Source organism: Lipophrys pholis, assembly GCF_963383615.2.
Source record: "Lipophrys pholis genome assembly, chromosome: 14".
Classification (NCBI taxonomy): Eukaryota; Metazoa; Chordata; class Actinopteri; order Blenniiformes; family Blenniidae; genus Lipophrys; species Lipophrys pholis.
This window is the reverse complement of record NC_137633.1, coordinates 5,835,254-5,856,519: the sequence shown is the minus strand read 5'-3', so window position 1 is coordinate 5,856,519 and position 21,266 is coordinate 5,835,254. Positions and strand designations below refer to the sequence as shown.

Genomic DNA, 21,266 nt, shown 5'->3' with positions numbered 1-21,266 from the left:
TTTTTTTTTTAACCCATTCATGAGTGGTGTACAGACTGAAACATGTTGGTGGGAGTTTGGGTCATTTGGGTTATTTTAATATTACAGCACGATCAGGCACAAAAGCAAATTTTGCTCTTTTGCTTTCCTCGTTTTCAGTATGGAGAGTTCCTTCATGACCGCGATGAGACAAATAGAACAAGATAAAACGTGTGTGGTGGTCGTGATGTCACACGAAGCAGCACGATCATTAATAAAAATAAGGCACTCGGCACACTTTGCCCTTCTGCCTGTGCGGCGGGCGACTGCTTCAGCGTATCCACACGTCAGGTCTCGCCCACTTCACAACCTCTGTGCAGCTGTAAACTATTGACCTCTATCTGCTCCTTTGGCCTCGCGGGTCATGTCCCGGAGGATTGTGGGTAACGGGAGGGAGGGGAAGAAGATAAAAAGAAAAAAAAACGAAAAGCAGACGCAATCGCAGCAGCAGATGAGATAAGAGCGGGGGGGGTGTTCGGTGGTGGTCGTGGATGGGGGTGGGGTGTGGGAGGCGGGGGTGGGGGAGGCGGTGGGGGTTGGCTCGTGCCAAGTGACACAAACCCCCCTTGGCAGCCTAATTAAATTTTCCACTTTTCCACACTCACATTAAGCCTCCATTGAGCCGGAAGGAATGGACGCACCGGAGGAGCCGACCCCAGGAAGAAGATCAACCACCAACCCCCCCACCCTCCCCCACCCCTCCCACCCCACCCCCCTCCATCTCCGTTTGACTGATGACAGACAGGAACGTTCTGGCGGTGGACTTCGTGTACCTGGCTGCTCTCCTTGGTACTTTCTCCTTTTCTACTCTACTCTCCATGTTTTCTGTCATGCTTGACGCACTCAAACGTGAAGTCACCTGCAGGTTGAAACGCCTCGCTTGTAGAGCAGTCAAACGAGAAAAAAAAGGTCAAGAAGCTGGTGTCAAATGACGTGTTTAACGCTGCTTGTCAGTTTGTTTCACAAACTCTCAGCCTATTTTGTTTTTAGCTCATTGCTTCATTCCAATTGGCTCAAAACGTGATGTCACGTCTTCTCAACAACCAAGATGCTGCATTTCAGCTGATCGCCACAAATAAATACGTATAAACCTTCAGAATAAATGTTTTTTCCAAATATTAATGAAATGTTTACACAATTTTACCTTTGCAAGAACATCATTCTGTAATGCACACAAGCAAGACTATAGTAGAGCAGTATGTACAATTCATTAAAGTGGTTAAAAACACAATTTTTAAATGCTTTAAAAGGGTTGTTTGGGGGTTTCTTTACATCTTTTGTTCCTCAAGACCAAAAACAACTTGAAAGCTTGACTGTAAAGGACAACCGGAACATGTTATATGTCTTCCAGCTTGGAAATATTGGATTGTTTTTCCAGATAAAACAGAACAAATTGACAATGAGTCTGTGATGCTGATGTCAAATTACAAGATATTCATTTTTAGCAGGTTAACTTCTGTAAGACAAAAGGCCTCTTGGAGGCTGGTTTCTCAAAATGTGTCCTTTCAGACGGGGAAACAAACAGATGCAGAAGCAGCTTGTTATTTTTATATAAACTGAACTCGCTGTATAAAGGGGCTGCATGAGACAAACAAGCATTTTAAACCCTGAATATTCCAAATCAACCGTAACAGAGTTGCAATTTAAAAAAAAAAAGCGAAACGCAAAACAAAGTGTGTTTAACAAACGTCTTCTAACTCTCCGAAATCATGAATAAAGTTAATGAGGTGACTTTGTGTTAGAATGACATCAATTCATCTGGTTGTTTGCATGTTCTCCCTGTGCGTGGGGCTTCCTTCGGACGCTCAGGTTTCTTTCTACGGTCCAAAATCATCACTTAGTGAGTCTGGCTCTCTTTCACAAAGTTAGACCTAAATATAGAACTTTAAAAAAAACCATTTACATTTACCATCCTAAATTCGATTGTAATTGAAACTTCATTAAAGCAATATACAGTTTATTTTCATATATCAGAACAACATTTGACACTTGAATCTTAAGTCTGATTTGGAGGAAAGTGACAAAGAGCTTCAGATTGTCTGTGAACGTGACAGTGAACACTTGTGACCCGTACCCGCGTGGATCGACGGCAGAGATACTTTCGCTGTGGATTTCCTGAACATACCGACGGAAGAGAGAATTAAACCCGCCGATGCGCAAAAGAGCGCAAATGTTTGGGCGTCTTCAATTTGATTGGCAGGTGTCTGCGGCGGCCGCCGCTCACTCGTCCATCTCCGCTCAGACTCCAGATTTATCCTCCTCTCCCCTCCTTCGCTCCAAACGACTTGACGAGATGGCAGCAAACTTCAAAACAACCCCTCAGAAAAGCTGCTGGTTTTTGTTTGCCTTGTCCAAGAGCACACCATGTACGACGCCGTCCGGAAACAGCGCGGTTATTTCTGTTCCAGGAGATCGGCCTCGGGGAGAGAGCGTCCACCGTTGTTCAGTAAACAGCTTTTAAACAAAAAACCAAAAAAAAACGTTTAAAACAACAACCAAAGGTTCTGTTTGTCAAACATTCTGTTTTTTATTTATTTATTTTTATTCATTTCAAGTTGGAAAAATGGATTCTGTCCCTCGTTTTAGCTCTCTTTGAAAAACTTGAAATGTCAGCAGACAAGAGGAAAATGGCAGGACACCGTCGGTGAAAGAAGCTGAGACACTGTGACCTATTGCTGTTCAGTGACGCCCGGCGGTGTGGCACAGCGGCGTCCAGTCCCCCCCCCCCCCCCCCCCCCCGAATGCAGCATGAAAGTAGATGCGAGCATATATTTAAACTGTTATGTCACACGGCGCCAAGGTGCAGCGAACATCTGGACTGTTGATTTCACCACAGTCAACAAACAAACACCAACATCCAAACCCGTTTTAAGTGGAATTAGTGAACTTAGAGTGCATTTCTCGGGGTGAATATGCTGCTCGTTATCAGGGTTTTTAATTTACAGTGAGATCTGAAATGAGGAAGGATCACAATGCAGCGACAAAAGTGTTTTGTTTTGCTTTTATTTACACGACGGAGGTGCAAGTTGCACTTGAAGTTCAACTGAGCGATGGTGGGCCGGTTGAATTCCCCGCAGGTGCATGTGATTGACTTGTTCTAGTTCTGAGTCCTGTGCAGAGATGTGTTTGGGATTGGTTATCTAACCGGTTCTGTTTGATATTTTTATAGAATTCTTCTTTTTTTTTTTTTTTTAAATATGCTCCTTTATAAACTCTCAACTCCGCCACAGTCATGACTAGTTCAGCTAAAAATGATACGTAGTTCAGTCATCTGCCATCAATTTTGTCACTCTATCTCTAGAAATCCACAGCGTTCCGTATAAATTAACATATTTTCTTTCGTGTTGTGCTTGTTCTCGCTGGATTCAACCCGTCTAATGAGTCAATATGTAATATTTCACTACTGTTGTGATGAATTTCTGCTCCTTTAATAGCAATACTGTCTCGTCCTCCCTGTGCATGCATGGGCTTCCCTGCTTTGGTTTCCTCTCACAGTTAAAAAAGAAGAAAAGAATCTATTTGAGGTTAGTTGGTGACTTTCAATTGCCCGTCGATGTGAATGTGAGCCTCTCTTTAACTTCACTCATAGTGAGCTCCAAGGCGAACCTGAACTGGATGGAATGAAAGGGAAGGTGTATCTACATGCTTTCCCCTGTATTCCTTCCTAAAGAGCAGACTCACTGTCTCCCACATGTATTCACCAAATGAGTTGTTGTTTTTCTTTCACTTGTAGTAAATAGTTCAAACTTAGCGATCCACCTGCTTTAGATTTTTCTTGCAGTACAAAGGCAGCACGCCGCCAATGTGTTCCGACTTGAAACCTCAATAGTAGTTGTGTAGATTGTGAATGTGGCCTCACACCGATGCACACTCCTCTCTCACATCTACAAGTAATTAAAACCTTTTTTTGAGTAACTGAAGTGGGGCTTCCATGAGCAACTGGTAAATGGTAAAGTTCCAACTTCAGAGTGGGAGGAATACGGGGGAAATTGGGATCTTTCTATTGTGACACTGAGGAAATTCAAGGAGCTTTGAGAAGCAACTTCCACATCGATTAACATGGTTAAATACTATGAAATCTATGTAAAAATTGTTTCACTGTCTGTCATCATGTAGTAAGATATCACGAAGGTGTCAGTGGATCTAAAAGCTGATCACTGATACAACCGAATCTCCTCATTTGATTCACAACGTTTCCCTCTGAAGGAACCAGATAAGCGGAGCTCCAACAATGTGGATTATTCTGCGGTGGGAGATAAGCCTCGGAGTGGCATGAGAGAATCTGACGGAGATTCTGGCGCGCAGAGAGCACAGCACAAAGATTTCTTTATGTTTACACGCAGGCAAAACGCAAGTTTGCATCTGAAGACATGCCAGCGGTAATCTCCCTGGAAGCAGTGACAGGACACGCAGTGAAGGATTCCAGTCCTCCTCTTCGCTTTTTTTACTCCCGAAAAGGTTGAGCCACTTGATTTTTAACTGTCACGATAAGGTGCGTTTCAGCTTGTGGCACCTTTGTAAAGAATATTCTATTCTATTTCATTCAACCACATCCACAAGGGTAAAGATAAACTGGACATTTTGACATTTAAATTGATTGATCCATAGTTTCAGGGTGTGATTATCGATCTGTGTTTGCTGAGTGGTGGACTGGTGATCTTTCCGGGCTGCCGTTCTTGTTCGGTTGGGATTGGCTTTGCTTCCCTGGGTTGTATTAAAGGGCCCATATCATACAATTTTTCAACAATTTCACATTGTGTCAGAGGCCCAACAACATAGCCTTCAAAGCGTTTTGCCCCAAATCCAGCCTTGGTCCTTGATGTCAGCCAGTCTAGAAGTCCCTCTACTAAGCTCTACTGGGAACAGGCTGTTTCTGTGTCTGTACCTTTAAATGCTAATGAGCTGTGTCTGTCCACGCCTATTCCACGCCTATTTTCCGTTAGGGTTTGCGAGGAGAAAGAATGGTGTCGGCTCCTAATTTTAGAGGGCAGAGCTTATCTTCCTGTGGGAAGGGTCAAAGAGAGTATCCTCTATCAGAGGGAGGGGTTAGTTCCCTGCATGATGTCATAAAGGGAAAATATCTGATTCGCCTGTATGAGCACACCCTCGCTTAAAGGTGGAGCAAGCGAGTGAGGAAGACGACTGAGGCCTTATACACAGGCTATGGGGGCACAAAACCATCATAAAGTGAGTTTTATATAATTTGGAAGCTTTAAATGACATTTAGAAAATGGAGGAAGAGCAACATGATTGAAGAAACATTAGAATATTCAAAGTTGCTTGAATTGAAAACACTGATGAATAAGCATATCTTTTTTTATTTCAATGAAAACAAAAACATTTCTGACTTTGCAGCCTTAAAATGTTGAATTCGGCAAATGAGGATTTTGTCGTAAACAAAACCAGCTACTTGTTGTGACAAAAGTCGTCATGTACAGAAAGTGACGCGTTTGTGTTTCCGGGTATGAGGAAGACCAACAAGACCAACAAGATCAAAAGTCTGGAAACTCAACCATCATCACTTGCAATTTTGAACTCAGGATGAAGTCACTCATCAGCCGCCCACGCTCATCCTTTCTGGGAAATGTATTGCAAACGTACGACGCAAAACCTCCAAAACAATGTACTGTACACGTGATCTCAGATTTAAAAGCTGATTTTTTTATTTATTTTTTGTTAAAACTCATCTGCGGATGGGACGAAGTCGTCTTTTCTAAACTTCGGTCAAATGACTGCAGGACTTCTCAACCAAAACCCATTAACATTCCTGAGCTGCGAAGCCCCTCAGACCAGCATACTCGTAAATTACTGCGACGACGCCGTTGACGGGCCGAGATAAACTCGCCCATTGTGTGTGAACCGCTGCTGGTGCTGGTGCTGCTGCTGCTGGTGCTGCTGCTGCTGCTGCTGCTGCTGCTGCTGCTGCAGCAACCACGATGCGTCACTCAGACACGCGATTCGATTTGACCGCTTTGGGGCCGACGACGAGGAAAACAACTCTCCCCAGCGCCAAAACAAAATAACACGCAGGATAATGCACATTCTGTGAGAACAAGTGGAGTGGATGGAGCGGTGATGGAGAAGCGGAGGGTGGTGGGGTGTGTGTGTGTGTGTGTGTGTGTGTGTGTGTGTGTGTGTGTGTGTGTGTGTGTGTGTGTGTGTGTGTGTGTGTGTGTGTGTGTGTTTGTGCGTTTGTCTTCTTCCACTGAAAAACAAGCAGTCCAGTAAAAGTGGAAGGAGTCCTGTGCAGAAGTCCCCCCCTCCTCCTCCAACCACTCTCGGTGTTTCCTCCCTTCAGACCCCGTCGCTTGTTCTCTCCTTCCACTTCTTCTTTATCTGGAGGTGCCGCGTGGACGTGACGCACTTCCTGCCATTGTACAGGAACTGATACCTGAAGTTACTTTCGAGAGCACATTGATCCGAAGGCGCAGGTGATTCCATACGCTCCCTCTCTCTCTCTCTCTCTCTCCACTCGGCTGACCGTCCTCGGCCGCCTGACTAATATTTACCCTCTTCAAGGGTGAATTACAGAATAAAGTTCTTCCTCCGGCTCCAGGACTCTACAAGGTGACATGTAAACAAGCTGTGGCAGGAATCAGGTGACGTCATTCAACGTGTTCCTCAGCTGCAGAGGTCATGTCTGTCATTTAATTTCCACATCCTCGTCGACGCCTCACCGCCGCTTTAGACTCGTCTCTCCTTCGCCTCCAATCAACTGGAAATATTTTCACTTTTCAACAGAGAGGGGGGGAAACAAAAATAACTCACGATTTGATTATTTATGTCAAAGAGTCAGCGGTGACGTGTGGGTTAGTTTCAGGTTACAACACTTGAACCACAGTTCAGCCCAGCAGCAGGAAAGTGACTGGTGCCTCTGTTTAATTACATTAACTCAGAATATTCGCGGAAATCAAACTTTTTAACCGCATCCATACTGTGAGGAAAGTGCCTGATTGTAAAATAAAATAAGGTTCGCTCAACCAAATGTAGAAATGGATTAAGTCTTATTTGTTTTTCTCATTAATGCATTTTTTTTTTTTTAAAGTTGGAAAGTCAAAGAGAAAAAAAACAACAACTCATAAAACTCATTACTGTAATGGAAGACCTTTTGTCCAACACCCCTGAGCATGCATTCAATATGCAGCCGTTGTAATTTGACACCTGCTTCATCGAGTAGTGAGCTCCTGCTCTGACTGGAGTATAAAGAAAACGAGATGAGAGTATAAAGAAAACTTGTAAAATACACAATCTTTCAATAAATAATTCCCCCACTATTTCACACTTTTGTTCAATTTACGTCAAAACATGATGTTTTAGCTTCTTTTTTTTCTCTTTTTTTTTTTCATTTTAAAGATTTTTCCATGTTTGTAATTTGACACCAGCCTCATTGTCGGACTCCTGCCATTCAAGTAATGCCCCGTGAACATCTGGCTCAACAATACTGTCTACACAGTATATACAGTCTATAACTCCACTTTTAGGTGAAGACATGATTATTATGCAGGGTTCAACATTGTTTTGATTGCGTGTTTGATCATGGTTTTTACCTCAAATAAAAAAGTGACCGTTGCACATAAAGATAATAGTAAAAGACAAAAAAAAAAACATCAAATTCTTTGGACACGAAACCATCATTTCCTTTTTTGGGTTGATTCCTTACCTGCTTGGTTATTGTCAGTGAATCTGGCAGAAGTCACACTGAAACACAAGATGTTGCTCTGCAGCTCCTGTTTGTTTTTTTATTTATTTATTTTTTATTAAATTTTTTTGCATACCTGAATCATACTGATGGACGTGTCTCCAATGAATACCAATTCTTCTTTTCTACAAGTCGAGAGCATTGAAGTGGCCCGTCCGTGCGGCTGTGTTTGACCGCTCCACATGAGTCGCCACAGCAACCGCGTAAATGGAATCAGTGAAGGATGGTCACTTTAATTCACAGGAGCTTCCTGCCAGTCTGGCTTATTTTTATTTTTATTTCAAAGTTATGTTCTTGCACAACGGACATCCTGATTAAACCCTACAGCTTATATATCCTCCTGAGCAAGCCATAGAATTTGAACCAGTGAAACTAGGTTTATAGTTCATCTTTAGGCCCACGGATACAGAACAGGAGTGTACTGAAATAGTAACAGTGAACACAACAGCATTTGTTAATGCTGAAGTTGACAGTCAAAATAATAAGAAGGAAAGAGAGACGGCAGTTTTACACCAAAAGAAAGAAAATAAAATGCGGCGCTGCAGAATAAATGTGTTATCAGGCCATCACAACAACACACTATCCCAGTGTGTGTGTGTGTGTGTGTGTGTGTGTGTGTGTGTGTGTGTGTGTGTGTGTGTGTGTGTGTGTGTGTGTGTGTGTGTGTGTGTGTGTGTGTGTGTGTGTGTGTGTGTGCGTGCGCGCACGTGTGCGCACGTGTGCGTGTGTGTGTGTGTGTGTGTGTGTGTGTGTGTGTGTGTGTGTGTGTGTGTGTGTGTGTGTGTGTGTGTGTGTGTGTGTGTGTCTTCCCTCCACTCGCAGTGCTCCTAGTCAGCACTTTGCTGCCTACGTGTGTCCTACTGGCCACACCTGAGCCGTTGAGATTAGCCTCGCTGACCATGTGAAGCTATTATCCATGGTTAGGGCATTACAACACGACAGGCTGATGACGTTAAAGGAAGAGCCAAAAAAAAGGAATGCAAGGGCAAAAAAAAAAAAGAATGAATGAACCAAATATAATGACAAATGTGTCTTCAGTCTCCACCTCGCTGCTCCGCTCAGCTGTTTACCTGCTCATCATTTAGCGAGAGGTGACTCAGTGAGACTGGAGATGCACCTGTGGGTGGGTTTGTTTGAATGTTTGTGCTTCACGGTAGCAGGCAGAGACGGAAAACACCGCGTCGGGAAACGCGTTACCTCAGCATTAACACGTCTGGTAGTAACACTGTAATAACCAACTGCTGTTATGAAACAGTAACGCTTATTGAAGCGGGTTACTTCTGTCATACATAAAAAAATAAATAAAATAAAAAAACATTTGGAGAGCTCTGGTCAACCAGGTCCCACAGTGCAGTGTTATCCACTTTGTAGCTGTTTGAGTAAACTCCTGCTTACTGAAGCAGTAATCTTGAACTATCAACTAAGGGGCCGGTTACTTGTTTACAGCCGTCTCCCTCTCACTTTATTAAAGAACGAGTACAACATTTAACCACTTGTCCATAAAGGCCAGAAACCCTCACGTCATCTGCAAACGCTTTGTGAACGCTCCATCTCACTGTTCATGAGGGTATCATATTTACAAAAAGTCTCTGACTTTTAACCCTTTTCCTACTTTTACCAGCCTCGGCGATGCCTTGCTATCAACTCAGTTCAGCTTTCATTTTAACAAACATGTTTGTACGAGTACTCCGTGCAGTTTCGAAACCGATATTCTGGTATCGGTATCGGTGTATCCCTCGTGGAAACTGTTAATCGTTACTATTTTGCGCGGGCATGAAGATTTGGATGCATAGCATATCAAGTAACTCTCATGTTAAGTAAGTCGCCTCCCACTTGAACAGATAAGAAAACTCACGAGAAGCATCTGAAGTCACTCGGTGAATCCCGCATTCAGGATGTTTCAGCGGAGCACATATCACGATATATGATTGGATTATTAATGTAGGCAGTGTTTCAGTGTTACAGATCATAGGGACACGGTGACGTAACTGTCGCACGATTGAGGTGCAACATGAATAACTTCAGTCGAGGAGGAAGATTTTTCTGCTTCATTTACATTTTTTTTGCAGTTTGACCATGATTTGTGTTTGACTATGATTGAAGTATTATTAAAGCTACAAAATTAGGCCTATTTTCACTACATTTATGCACACGGGTCGGTTTTTAAGCTTTCGGTCGACATTATTGTCCTCGTGAACACGACCGGATAATGTGTAGTTTTTAAAGTGACGTCCAAGTATCAAGGTATTAATGAATTGTTAAAGGTAATGTCTTATTTACAGTGAGGTGAGCATGGATACTACTCAATATCTGCCTGGTAACTTCCCGGAATTCCTTCAGTAATTAGTCTTAAATCATGTCTAACTCTAACAGGGACCATACTGCTTGATCATGCTCGATATAGTTTAGAGGAAGAAAATATGGAGGACAAATGGATGGATAGATTAACCCAAGAGATTTGAGTCAATATTTTTTTTGCAAGTAAGTGACACAACCAAGGAATCCAAGATGTTTGATAAATAAACTTAATCGGGAAATGTCCGTGCTTAATAGAAACTTAACAGCTGGAAGTCAACCTATAGGGGGTTTCTCATCAGGATGTAAGGTCAGGTGTTCTAACTTTTATTTATTTATTTTTTTGTATTGAGACAAACCTTCAACAGCCCTTTATTTGCACCCTCGACCCTTCTCTGGAATTAGCAGGCAGTATACCTGAAGGCAGCATTATTATTATTATCAGTCCTCTTGCGTCAAGAGCAGAAGCACCTCGGACAGGTAAGCTTCTTGCCTGCAGTCTCATTGGACATAATTAATGGAGTCCAGGCTTGGGATGGGGATGTTCTATATGCACGCCTGACTTCCTATGGATGGTGGAGAGGCACCGACGCGCCAGTGGCGCACGCTGGCCGGCTGATCCGCAGGACGCGTGCGCCACCGCTGTCACCTGACCTGACCTGACCTCACCTGGCCGTCATTGTTCCTGTGCGCTCATATTTGTTTTCTCTCTGTCTCTTCGATGTGCATGCCACTCATAACAAACCATAAGATTTGACTGACAGGCATCACATCACTTAATTTATTTATGTCTGTATTTATTTTGACTAGAGATCCCATTAAGTACTTAAAGATCAAAAAAATTAGGACTCGTATAAGAACAGGACCTGTCACAGTGCCATACCTTGCTTCACCCAAATTGACGCCGATGGGTGCATCGCCAATTATTATTACAACATTAATTATAGGACTGTGGCAGATTAGATTTCCCTGCCGGGCAATTTTGCGGTAACTGCGTCGCTTAGCAACACTGTTACCCGTTCAAAAGCAGCGCCGCTGGCAGATTATAAACATTTATCATTAATTGATAGCATTCAAATGTTAAAAAAAAAAAAAAAAAGTATTGAACATTTGCATCCTTTCTGTGGTGGGACGCTCCATTAAGGAGCGAATATGACACCTGGTGAATTGGATGACATGTTGAAAGGACGCTGTGTAATTTCACCTGTTCATTCTTTAGCAGTGGTCACCTTAAAAGCCCCCCCGCCCCCTACCCCTCCTTCCTCCGTGTTCCAGATTAATTCCCCTCCTCACAACCCCCCCCTCCCCTAGACAACTGAAACTTCTTCTCTCTCTTTTTTTTTTTTAATCTTTGACGGGAGCGACTCTTTCTGGCAAAGATGCACGCGGCAAAAACAGCTCGAAGAGAGCTCAGCACAACCAGTTTGTGGCGACACAGATTAAATGGGAACCGTAGCGGATTGGATTAGATTTAATACGGCGTTTATATATCGCGTAACGTGTCACATTCTGGGCGCCGTGCCCTTGTTTATGAGGTGCGTCCGAATTACAATTAGCCCACATTTCAGAGAGGTTTCCTTTGAAGCATGACTGCCCCCCCCCCAATACGAGTGGGCCACAATAATCTGACCGTCCGCGCTTTGCGTTTTTCTTTCTCTTCTGCCACCTCTCCAAATTACGCACAATGCCAAACAGCACAAACATTGGATTGCTCGTAAAGCGCCGCGTGTCCAATCGTTCTGACTGCTTTTATTAACGGCACAGCAGCCGGTGGATGGCGAGCAAGTCCCCTGTGCTTTCGATTCATTTTAGTTTTCCGGTTAATTTCTCTGCAAGAGGAAAACTTCCTGGAGGCGCTTTCATCTAAACGGTCTCGTACGCGTGCGCATGCGTTTCTAAAACAGTCGTTGATTTTACGCGGTTAAAGTTTCAGGTCCCCTCTAAATTTACACGGATCCTCATCCCGGACCGGGACCCGAGCTCGCACTCGAGCTCCCGACTCCGGATTGCAGTGCGCGGAGCGGAGGGGAGGGAATCCCTCCAGTGTCTGACGCTTCCTTTTACCAAGGAAACCCACATGCGCTTTCTGACGCAACTGCCCATTTTAGGAAACGTGCGTCAATGGACCAAAGCAAGTCAGAGAAAGAGTGAAGTCCGCTTCGAACGCTGACGTCCGTCATACAAACAAAAAGAAATATCTGGAAACGGATTTTTCTTTTTCTTTTTTCTTTTTTGATACCGCATTCGGGCTTCCCGGTGAGATCGCCGGTGGAGCAGGTATGGCGCGCGGCGGATCTTTCCTCTCGTCGCTGCCTTAGAAACAACCCCTCCCTTGGCCCGAGTTGCAACGCCCAGACGTGACGTGGGCTGTTTCGTTGGTGTTGAAAAGCCGTTGCAGTTCTTCATAGTGCCATTGAAGTGAGTCATCTCTAGGAAGTGTGGTGAAAAGGAAAAGAGGAAAGAAAAGGAAAAAAAAAAAAAAAGAAAAAAAGTTCGAACTGTTCCGCGAACAGCAGAGAGAGCTCCGAGCAGCGTCGGTAGGCGAAGACGGCGGAAAAACTCTTGGGTAGATTAGACAAGGCAGTCGGTTTTTAAAGCGAATGTTAACCTGCGTGAGTCACTCTGTAACTACAGGTTCACTGCTGGATCTCAACTGCTGAAGGTGTGCGGCTGACTTTAAGTTGAAGTTTGCGCACCTGAGAGGATCTGTAACATCGCAGTCTAGGTTTTACCTAAAGACTAATTTAACGCAATAAGACAGAGCTGACCACTCAAGCAAGTCCAGGCTTTTTATCTCAACCGGCAATATCTGTTCGATTTTTGTTTTTTAAAGCTTAGTTTAGAGGAGCAAAATTGCACTTTGTTTTTACCAACTCTTCTCTGGATATCTCAAATTAACTACGACTCGAGCCAGAAGGAATTTTTTTTTTTCTCTGGGTGCCTTTTTTTTTTTTACAGCGGGGATTTAAATAAAAAAGGAGGAGAGTTTCAGAACAGTCTACTGAAATCTCCCTCTTTCCTGGATCATGTACCAGGACTACCCCGGGACCTACGACACGTCGTCCCGCGGCAGCAGCACCTCTCCGGCCCAGCCAGAGTCCTTCACAAGCGGCAGCAGTACGATCGGAAGTCCGATCTCTACCTCAAACTACCAGGTAACACAACTGGGACGCTGTGAAGTGATCCACACCTGAACATGTCACACGCGTTACATTTATATTGTACGCAAGCTGCATTCTTGTCACAGACTTTATCCACAAATGTCGTATTATCGTATTTCTTACCAGAAATAATTGAGACACTTGGATCAAATAGCCATTTTACGCGCTGCCGGACGCGGATCGTAAACTGCCGGTGCGCTCAGTGTTTCCTCTTAAAATATAAAAACCTGCCCTTAAGGTAGACGCTTGTTGTTATAAAGCAAAACGAAGATAATATAAATAGAGACGTGGATTTATGCGCTGTCTGAATTGGATATGATTTCCTAAAATTATACGTTTTCGAAGGCCTTTTACACACACGCAATCCTTCGAATAGCAGGTACAAATTACACCCCGAGCTCTTTCACTCTCTGCGCCGCAATAAACAGACTGGAGATAAAGCTGAGGCACTTGATGCAACAGGCATGTACGCGCATGTAAGTATAATGTGTTATGACTTGCAGTTTTTGGATACCCTCCGAGAGCATCAGGTGTGGCAGATTGTGATTTTCAACTTCAGTCGACATCTGAGCATTTTCTTTTATGCCTTACGCGTGAATCTGTCGCTTAGAAAAGGAGGCAGAGTGCGCTCTGACAGGATCAGACGTCTGTCGCGCTGCACATGGCGCGTCTCCTCCAGCGGGAAGCGCACTCGCACGGGGAGGCTGCAGCAGTCTCACAGCCCGGGCTTCCTGAGAAAGAACTAATCGACATATTTAAATAAGAAGAAGAGAGAGAAAAAAAAAACGCCAAACCCTGCGTGCCATCAGTAGTATTTCATCATCAAGATGTTGCGCTTTTGTGCGCGCAGCGTGAGACCGAGCCGTGTGTAGGTGTGCCGGTGCGGTGCCACGAGAACACCGTGTTCGTTCTATTAAAAAGAATAGGGAAGGATTAGAAATCCGGGAACAGACATTCTTGTTTACCCACTCCCTGGTCCTGCATGGTGCACTTCTGTGGAAAAGCGTCGTCAGGATCACGCAACCTTTACGGTAAACGACTTTTGGCTCGTATCATTGCTCTGATTCCCTGTAATCACACATTGGCTGTCTGTTTCCCATTACAGCGGGCTGGAACACGACCTCTTGCTTTATTGAGACATGAAAACAGGACTTTTTTTTTTCCCCCCCTCTTTTTTATGAGACCATGTACAATTTCCTTTACGAGACCGGTTCATCTTTATTTACTGCCATGTCACCAGTGACAAAGTAAAGCCCTCTGTGAACATGTTTATATTCATTGGAGAATTTCAACACGTTTATTCCTGAAGAGGCAAACTCGTCCAGAAAGAAGTGGAAGAAGAAGAAGGAAAAGAAAAATGCGCGTACGTAATTCTGGATAACACGTCTGGCTCGTTCCAGCTGGCTGCTTCCTCTCCTTACTGGAACTGACCGCGTTTCACATGTGCTTAACAAATCCCATACACAATGACTCACCAGATAAACAAAGTTCCAGTAGACTGCCGGGATATCCGACGGAAAGTGGGGAGGGGGGGCGCAAAGAGATATGGGGACGTGCGTAAATCATGCGCGCAGGCGGCCAGCCCTCCTTCTATAGAAGGATACATGACACACGAAGACTCTCACTTCACCTTTTTACGCGGGTGATGTCCGCGCAGGTTCTGATCAGTGATGCAGGTAGTTAAAATAATATTACATATTTGACTTTTCTTTCTTAGACTAGTGCCAACCACAGTGGGATATTCTCTCTTCGAGTTGCCATTTTCAAGAGGAATAAATCCAAATTTCTAACTGAGGGAAGCACAGAAAACTACCCATCATGCTTTGGATCTTCTCCATCATAAGGGCATCTGACTTGTCCTACACATAGTGTTCTTTCAGTTTGACTCCTGGTTGTTATTGGAATGTATTGAGATGCACTGGACACCTTGGGCTTCCCCCTCATGAATCACTGGATGTGTCACGATGCTCCACTCCAGGGGTTACGTACACAGTTTGTTTTTTTTGCCGATGTGAATTGAATCATTTACTATAAGCTGGAAACGTGGAAAATGTGTGAATTTGATCATGATGGCTGGAGGTGCTGTCAGCAAATTAAAAAGAAAAAAAAAATGTCTCTAGCTGCAGGGGGGGCGGGTGGGGGGGAGCAAGAGGGATTTGCAGGAAAGTGGACGGATGTCCTGAAAGTTGGTCGCCTACATATACCAGAGAATTTTTCAATCCTTCATGCAGCCAAAAGCATCAATCCGGTGCGCTGACTCACTGTAAGATCTGCTTTAAGTAAACATTTGAAAGCAAATACGTGGATGCTTGAGAGTTCAAAGTTATATCGGGTCCACGAAGGAAACTTTCACGGTGGATCAAGTTTGAGCAATTTCTCTCTTCCTCTCGTTCCTTCTCTCCACACAGAAGTACAGGGTTGACATGCCCGGCTCCAACAGTGCCTTCATTCCAACGATCAATGCAATCACGACCAGCCAAGACCTGCAGTGGATGGTGCAGCCCACCGTCATTACCTCCATGTCCAACCCGTACTCGCGCTCCCACCCGTACGGCCATCACCTGACCAACGGGCCGGGCCTCCTGGGCCACAACGCGCTGGCCCGGCCCGGGGTCATCCGTTCCATCGGGGACGCCAGAGGCCGACGCAAACGGGACGAACAGGTGAGAATTCACACCGGACACGTTCAGGAGCCGCGTTCATCTCAATAAACCAATAAAGCAAAAATAAATAAATATATATATATATATATATATATCCCATACATCATCATTGTTATTCTGCTCACGGCGCGGCGGCCGGCTCTTGTTTAGCCGCCCTGCTTCATATTGATTGTGCGCGTCTGTCAAAGATATTATTTTTTACCTGCCCTGCTCTCTCCTCGTTTTGCCCCCAGCTCACCCCGGAGGAGGAGGAGAAGAGGAGGGTGAGGCGTGAGAGGAATAAGTTAGCCGCGGCCAAGTGCCGCAACCGCAGGCGAGAGCTCACGGAGATGCTCCAAGGGGTGAGTAGAAGAACCGGCGCTCAGCAGTCTCCGCTCTTGCCTCCTTCCGTTTATCATAAACAGCCGCGCTTTATCGGCTGCTGTTCCATTTTAGCTTTATCTTTTTTTTTTTTGTGGCAAACGTACTCGCGCTTCTTGTTTTGCAGTCTAATAATCTATAAGCAAATACACAAGGCACAAGAGGTTATTGATAAAAAAAAAAAAAAAAAGAAAAAAGAAAAGCCATGTTAGTTCAGAAGTCTGGCGGGGGTCCAGATTCTTCATGAGCCATTGAACTCCACGCCTAAATTTTACAACCTGGCCTTACTGGTTTGACTCCGGCTGCGACTCTGAGTGCAAGGTCTGAGTGAGGAGATGACAAGGCGATGAAAAGCTTTTTGTTTCGGGCAGCTGTAGACAGAGGTAGGGCTGTCTCGCTGCTCCTGCCTGCCAGACAGTAAACGGCATCTAAATGGACTAATTAGCCGAATTACAGTGAGGTTGAGCTTGTCAGGCCTTTAAAAAAAAAAAAAAGAAAAATGAAAGAAAAAAGAAACCCAGGAATGGAATTTGCTGTAGGCAGCTGTCTCTATGAATGCAGGACATTTTGTAAAAGGGGCAAATTGCTTGTCTCGCAATCCCACATGGTGACATGCTGCACGTACACACACACACACACACACCCACACACACACACACACACACAGCCAGAGCTTCAAGAGAATAAAATCTTGTTCAACACACCTGCTTTTTAAGTGTTTTATTTCCCAGTGAAATTGTTTGTTTTTTTGGGGGGGTTTTTTTGGTGCCTTTTCTTCACTTTTGATATCTTGCATAAACTATAAATCATGACATGTCAGTAAAACTGGTGAAATAAGGCCGCAAAATGTTTTGCATAATGAAATTAGAAGTGACTTGGTTTCTGAATCTTAACGTATGGATTAATATATACCTCCCCCGGGGTCTCAAGCATTCACGTTGAAGTGACAGTGATACGTTCAGCGACATTGAACTTTTACTGGGTGAAGTAATCCAAGTAAAAACCACAACGAAGGAAAAGTCCACGTTTGAATTTGTCGACTCTGGAAAATGAAATGCACACAATTGTATTCCGTTTATCAATCTTTAATGTTTGGCTTTTGAGAAATATTATCAAGTTCATTTCAGCTCCCTCACCCCTGTCCATGCTCGCTTCAAAACCAGCCTCCCCGCACAATGCTCCCACTACTGGCATCAGACACTGGCGCTATTGGTAAAACTCGTAAAAAAAACAAGTGCTCTCTCTCTCTCTCTCTCTCTCTCTCTCTCTCTCTCTCTCTCTCTCTCTCTCTCTCTCTCTCTCTCTCTCTCTCTCTCTCTCTCTCTCTCTCTCTCTCTCTCTCTCTCTCTCTCTCTCTCTCTCTCTCTCTCTTTGTGCTGCCGACCTCATCAGAGGAAAAGAAAATAATCTATTACACACAAATAATGACTCAATGTCTAAAAAAAAAAAATGTATTTAGTCGAGTCTTTCCTAAAAATTCGGTGGTTGTTTTCTTTTTATTTGTGAAATGATTTTTGTATTTTACAATCGTATGCCGGAGAGTTTTCACATAAAGCAGAGAAAAAGGTTTGTCTCTTCTCCACTCGCCACACACTGGTACAAGACTGATGTGTGATAAATGTGCTCTAATTGAATTAATCATACACTCAGACTGATTTTGAGTAACTGATTATATAAGAAGATATCATTGAAGAATTGATATTTCTTAATGGTGATAGTGTGAACATTTGAGCATGAAGTTGACTTTTGACATTTAACTGAAGTATTGTGTTGGAACGACAACAAAACACAAAAGCTACCAGACTATTCATGATACTTTGCCTAAAGATGATGTGTTGATTGTTAGAATAACTCAAAATGAAAACAATTTCGCAGCAGCTTTTAGTTTTCAAGTTTGTTGAAAATAAAAAAATAACTTAAATATGTTTTTTTTTTAACTTAACGTGTGCCACATGCGGGTTCTGACTTGCTCACATATTATCATCCTTCACCTGAAGCTGTTTACAGAATCCAGTTTGATAGTTCATCCCTGTTGTTCACTTCAAAATAAAAACTCCACATAATAAAAAGTGTCAAATTATTCAAAAGGGAATAAAACATGAAGGCAACTTGAAATAATTAAGCTTTGTGGATTCCATTGATCGACTCAAATTGTATGTGTGAGACTAACTTGAAGGATGAAAAAATACCACAGGAGTGAATATATTTAAGTGAACTGACTTGTTCTGTAGATTTAAATTTACATTGCTTTACATTTCTGTTTAATGTCCAGAGTTTGTGAGACGACACCATCTGATATTTCAGCGTTACCTCTCACTATACATGTTTTCCTGATGTGAGTAATAAATATTCAGTGTTTCTTTTTAATACGTGTAACTGAGTTAATGTGGTAAATAATGTATTTATGTGTTTATTGTTTTCTTTTCCTGCTACTTGAATACGTGTCAGAATAACTTTAAAATGCCGGACAAGCAAAATATTAACGCAAGTTAAACTTTTCTCACAAATGAAGTGAGCACAGCAGAATTTAAACAGTATAAACATTTGAGTTTAGGATCGTCCGCACATGTAACCGCTGCAATTATATTCGTTTATCTTAAAACAACAACAAACAAGTTTATTTGAATACAACTTAATCCTGATTTTAACCTGTTGTAATCATCCAAGTGAATAAAATATTAATTTTTTTCTATCCAGAAGAGACAAAACCATCATTACGTTAACTTATTTAATTTTTATTAAAACGAAGTTAGGATAACTTAATGTGTTTTAAATGTGTGGGTTCCCCACGCTGAGCACCCTTTTTCCTTATACACACAGTCACTGATGATGACAGATGGAATAAAAAGTACAATAAATTAATATTATCAAGTGGAGCTGATGAGATCCAGAAGTGGATTCGAAATGTGTTTTTTGGTTGTTTTTTTTAAAAACTCAACAACATTGGATAAATTTCAGTTAGTGAGTAATAAATACTAGAGTACTTGAACTGTTTTGATGGTGTGACTCCGCAGTGTAAATGAGCCGTGCAGCTCGGTCTTGGCTCTCCGTGGAACTTCCTCATACCTTTGCCCATGAGTCAAAGTTCTCAGACACCATGTCAGCTTATCTTGATCTGCCTGATGTCTGCGAGCAGCAGAACGCCTCTGGAGGGGGGATTGGCCTCGGACTTTAGTGTGACACATTAATGACACGCACACACACACACACACACACACACACACACACACACACTGACGGTGTGGATTTGGTGTCCTTCTCAGACACAAGTGATGCACAGTCATTATGAGACTCTCAGAAATCTTTGAGATTCTTGGTCCAAGTGGCTCATGATGAATTCTTTGGTCTAATCCTGACTCTTTGCGTTCCAAGGAACAAAACAAACAAATACTGCCCTCTGTTGGGATTTCAGAGTAAACACTCCTAGGATTTGGTAGTTTGAGAGTTCCTGGCATTATGGAGCCTCAGAAAAGTCTCAGCATGTTCTTAACCACGTTAGAAATGATCCCCCGAGAAGGTTTGGATCTTCCAAATCCCCGAACGTTGAGATTTTAGCAACGTTAATGCTAAATCTTGTTTCCCCTCGTTGTCCCCCCGCAGGAGACGGAGAAACTGGAGGACGAGAAAGCCGACTTGCAGAAAGAGATCGAGAGCCTCCAGAAGGAGAAAGACAAGCTGGAGTTCATGCTGGTCGCCCACAACCCTGTGTGCAAGCTGCCGATGGAGGATCGCCACCAGCAGTCGATGCACCAGCAGCACCACCACCAGCAGCAGCACCAGCCGCAGCAGCACCAGCAGCAGCAGCAGTGCGCCCCGCTCCCGCTCACCATGCGCCCCAACATGGGCATGCGACCCCCCATGAACCACGTGGTGGTGAAGCAGGAGCCGGAGGACTTGGAGGACGCGGTGGGCAAGACCCAGCGCTCTGTCATCAAGCCCATTTGCCTGGGCGGCGGCGGCGGCATGTACTGCCCGGACGGAGACAGCCTGAACACGCCGGTGGTGGCCGTGTCCACCCCGGCCGCCACGTCCAACGCGCCGAGCCTCATATTCACCTACCCGAACATGCTGGAGCCCGACAGCCCCTCACCCTCCTCCGAGTCCTGCTCCAAGGCCCACCGGCGCAGCAGCAGCAGCGGCGACCAGTCCTCGGACTCCCTCAACTCCCCGACCCTGCTGGCCCTCTGAGGCGGCGTGGCTCACAAATAACAACAACAACAACAAAAACACTGTGGTTGAAAGCAAGGATTGACTGCACGCCCCCGCCCGCCACCCCCCACCCCCCACCCCCCTTCTTCTCTTATTCCAGTGTCTTTAAAGACTCAAGAGCACATTGAAAAACAAAAAAAGTCCAGACCAAGCTGACCGTGTGAGCCGTTTCCCTCCCAACCTCCGGAGGGAGACCCCACAAGGGCTACGCCGCCGCCTGTTTCTTCTTGTTCTGCTTCAGTGTAAAAAAAAAAAAAAAAACTTTTTTTTTTTTTTTTTCCTATTTGTCAGTGTGTGACCGACCCCCTTGATAGAAACATCATCCCTTCGCCATTTCAACTCCGGAGCGTCGACTTGTTTACTGGGCAGACTCGCTCTGAAGAGAGACATGCCTACAAATCTCGTGAGCTGATGTGGCGTCTGCCAAGAGAGCGCGTTCTTAATATATATACGTACATATAAATATATATATATATATATATTATTTTTTTTTTGTTTGTTTTTGAAAAATGATTAAAAAGCCATGTGGCCCACACTTGCACTCTGCCAAGACGAATCAATCAAATAAACCCTAAAGCGAGGTCAGCACTCTACTGGAATACTGGAGGGAAAGAGACAATGAGCAACAAGACCCTCCTCTTGTCTTCTTTTCCGTTACAACTTGTCCTTTTTTTTTTTTTTTTTTTTTGTGTGTGTGTGTTTCTTTTCGTTAACTGGGATTCCGGATAACTTCGAAGAGTGCGCACAACACATTTCTGACGTTTTCTCCATCTCTTTCATCGTATTTATGGCCTGTGCTGATTCAATTTGACAGTGTTTTGTTGAGATGTCGTCCTCTCCTTTTTAATCCGCCTGTAAGAA

At 43.9% G+C, this 21,266-nt stretch overlaps 1 protein-coding gene across 3 annotated transcripts; it reads left to right on the top strand.

Annotated features, from left to right (window-relative positions):
• The first annotated feature begins 12,460 nt into the window (after nt 1-12,460).
• On the top strand, nt 12,461-20,649 carry fosl2 (FOS like 2, AP-1 transcription factor subunit). Of its 3 annotated transcripts, XM_080479573.1 has the most exons (5): nt 12,461-12,549; nt 13,048-13,167; nt 15,582-15,836; nt 16,070-16,177; nt 19,797-20,649. In XM_080479573.1, exons 3-5 carry the CDS (start codon nt 15,597-15,599, stop codon nt 20,382-20,384), a joined length of 936 nt encoding a protein of 311 aa, XP_080335699.1. In that variant the 5' UTR covers nt 12,461-12,549; nt 13,048-13,167; nt 15,582-15,596; the 3' UTR covers nt 20,385-20,649. The 3 variants fall into 3 exon arrangements, with proteins under 3 accessions (XP_080335699.1, XP_080335697.1, XP_080335698.1); XM_080479571.1 differs by lacking the exon at nt 12,461-12,549 and having other exon boundaries at nt 12,907-13,167; XM_080479572.1 differs by lacking the exons at nt 12,461-12,549; nt 13,048-13,167 and adding an exon at nt 13,731-14,204.
• The last annotated feature ends 617 nt before the right edge of the window (nt 20,650-21,266 follow it).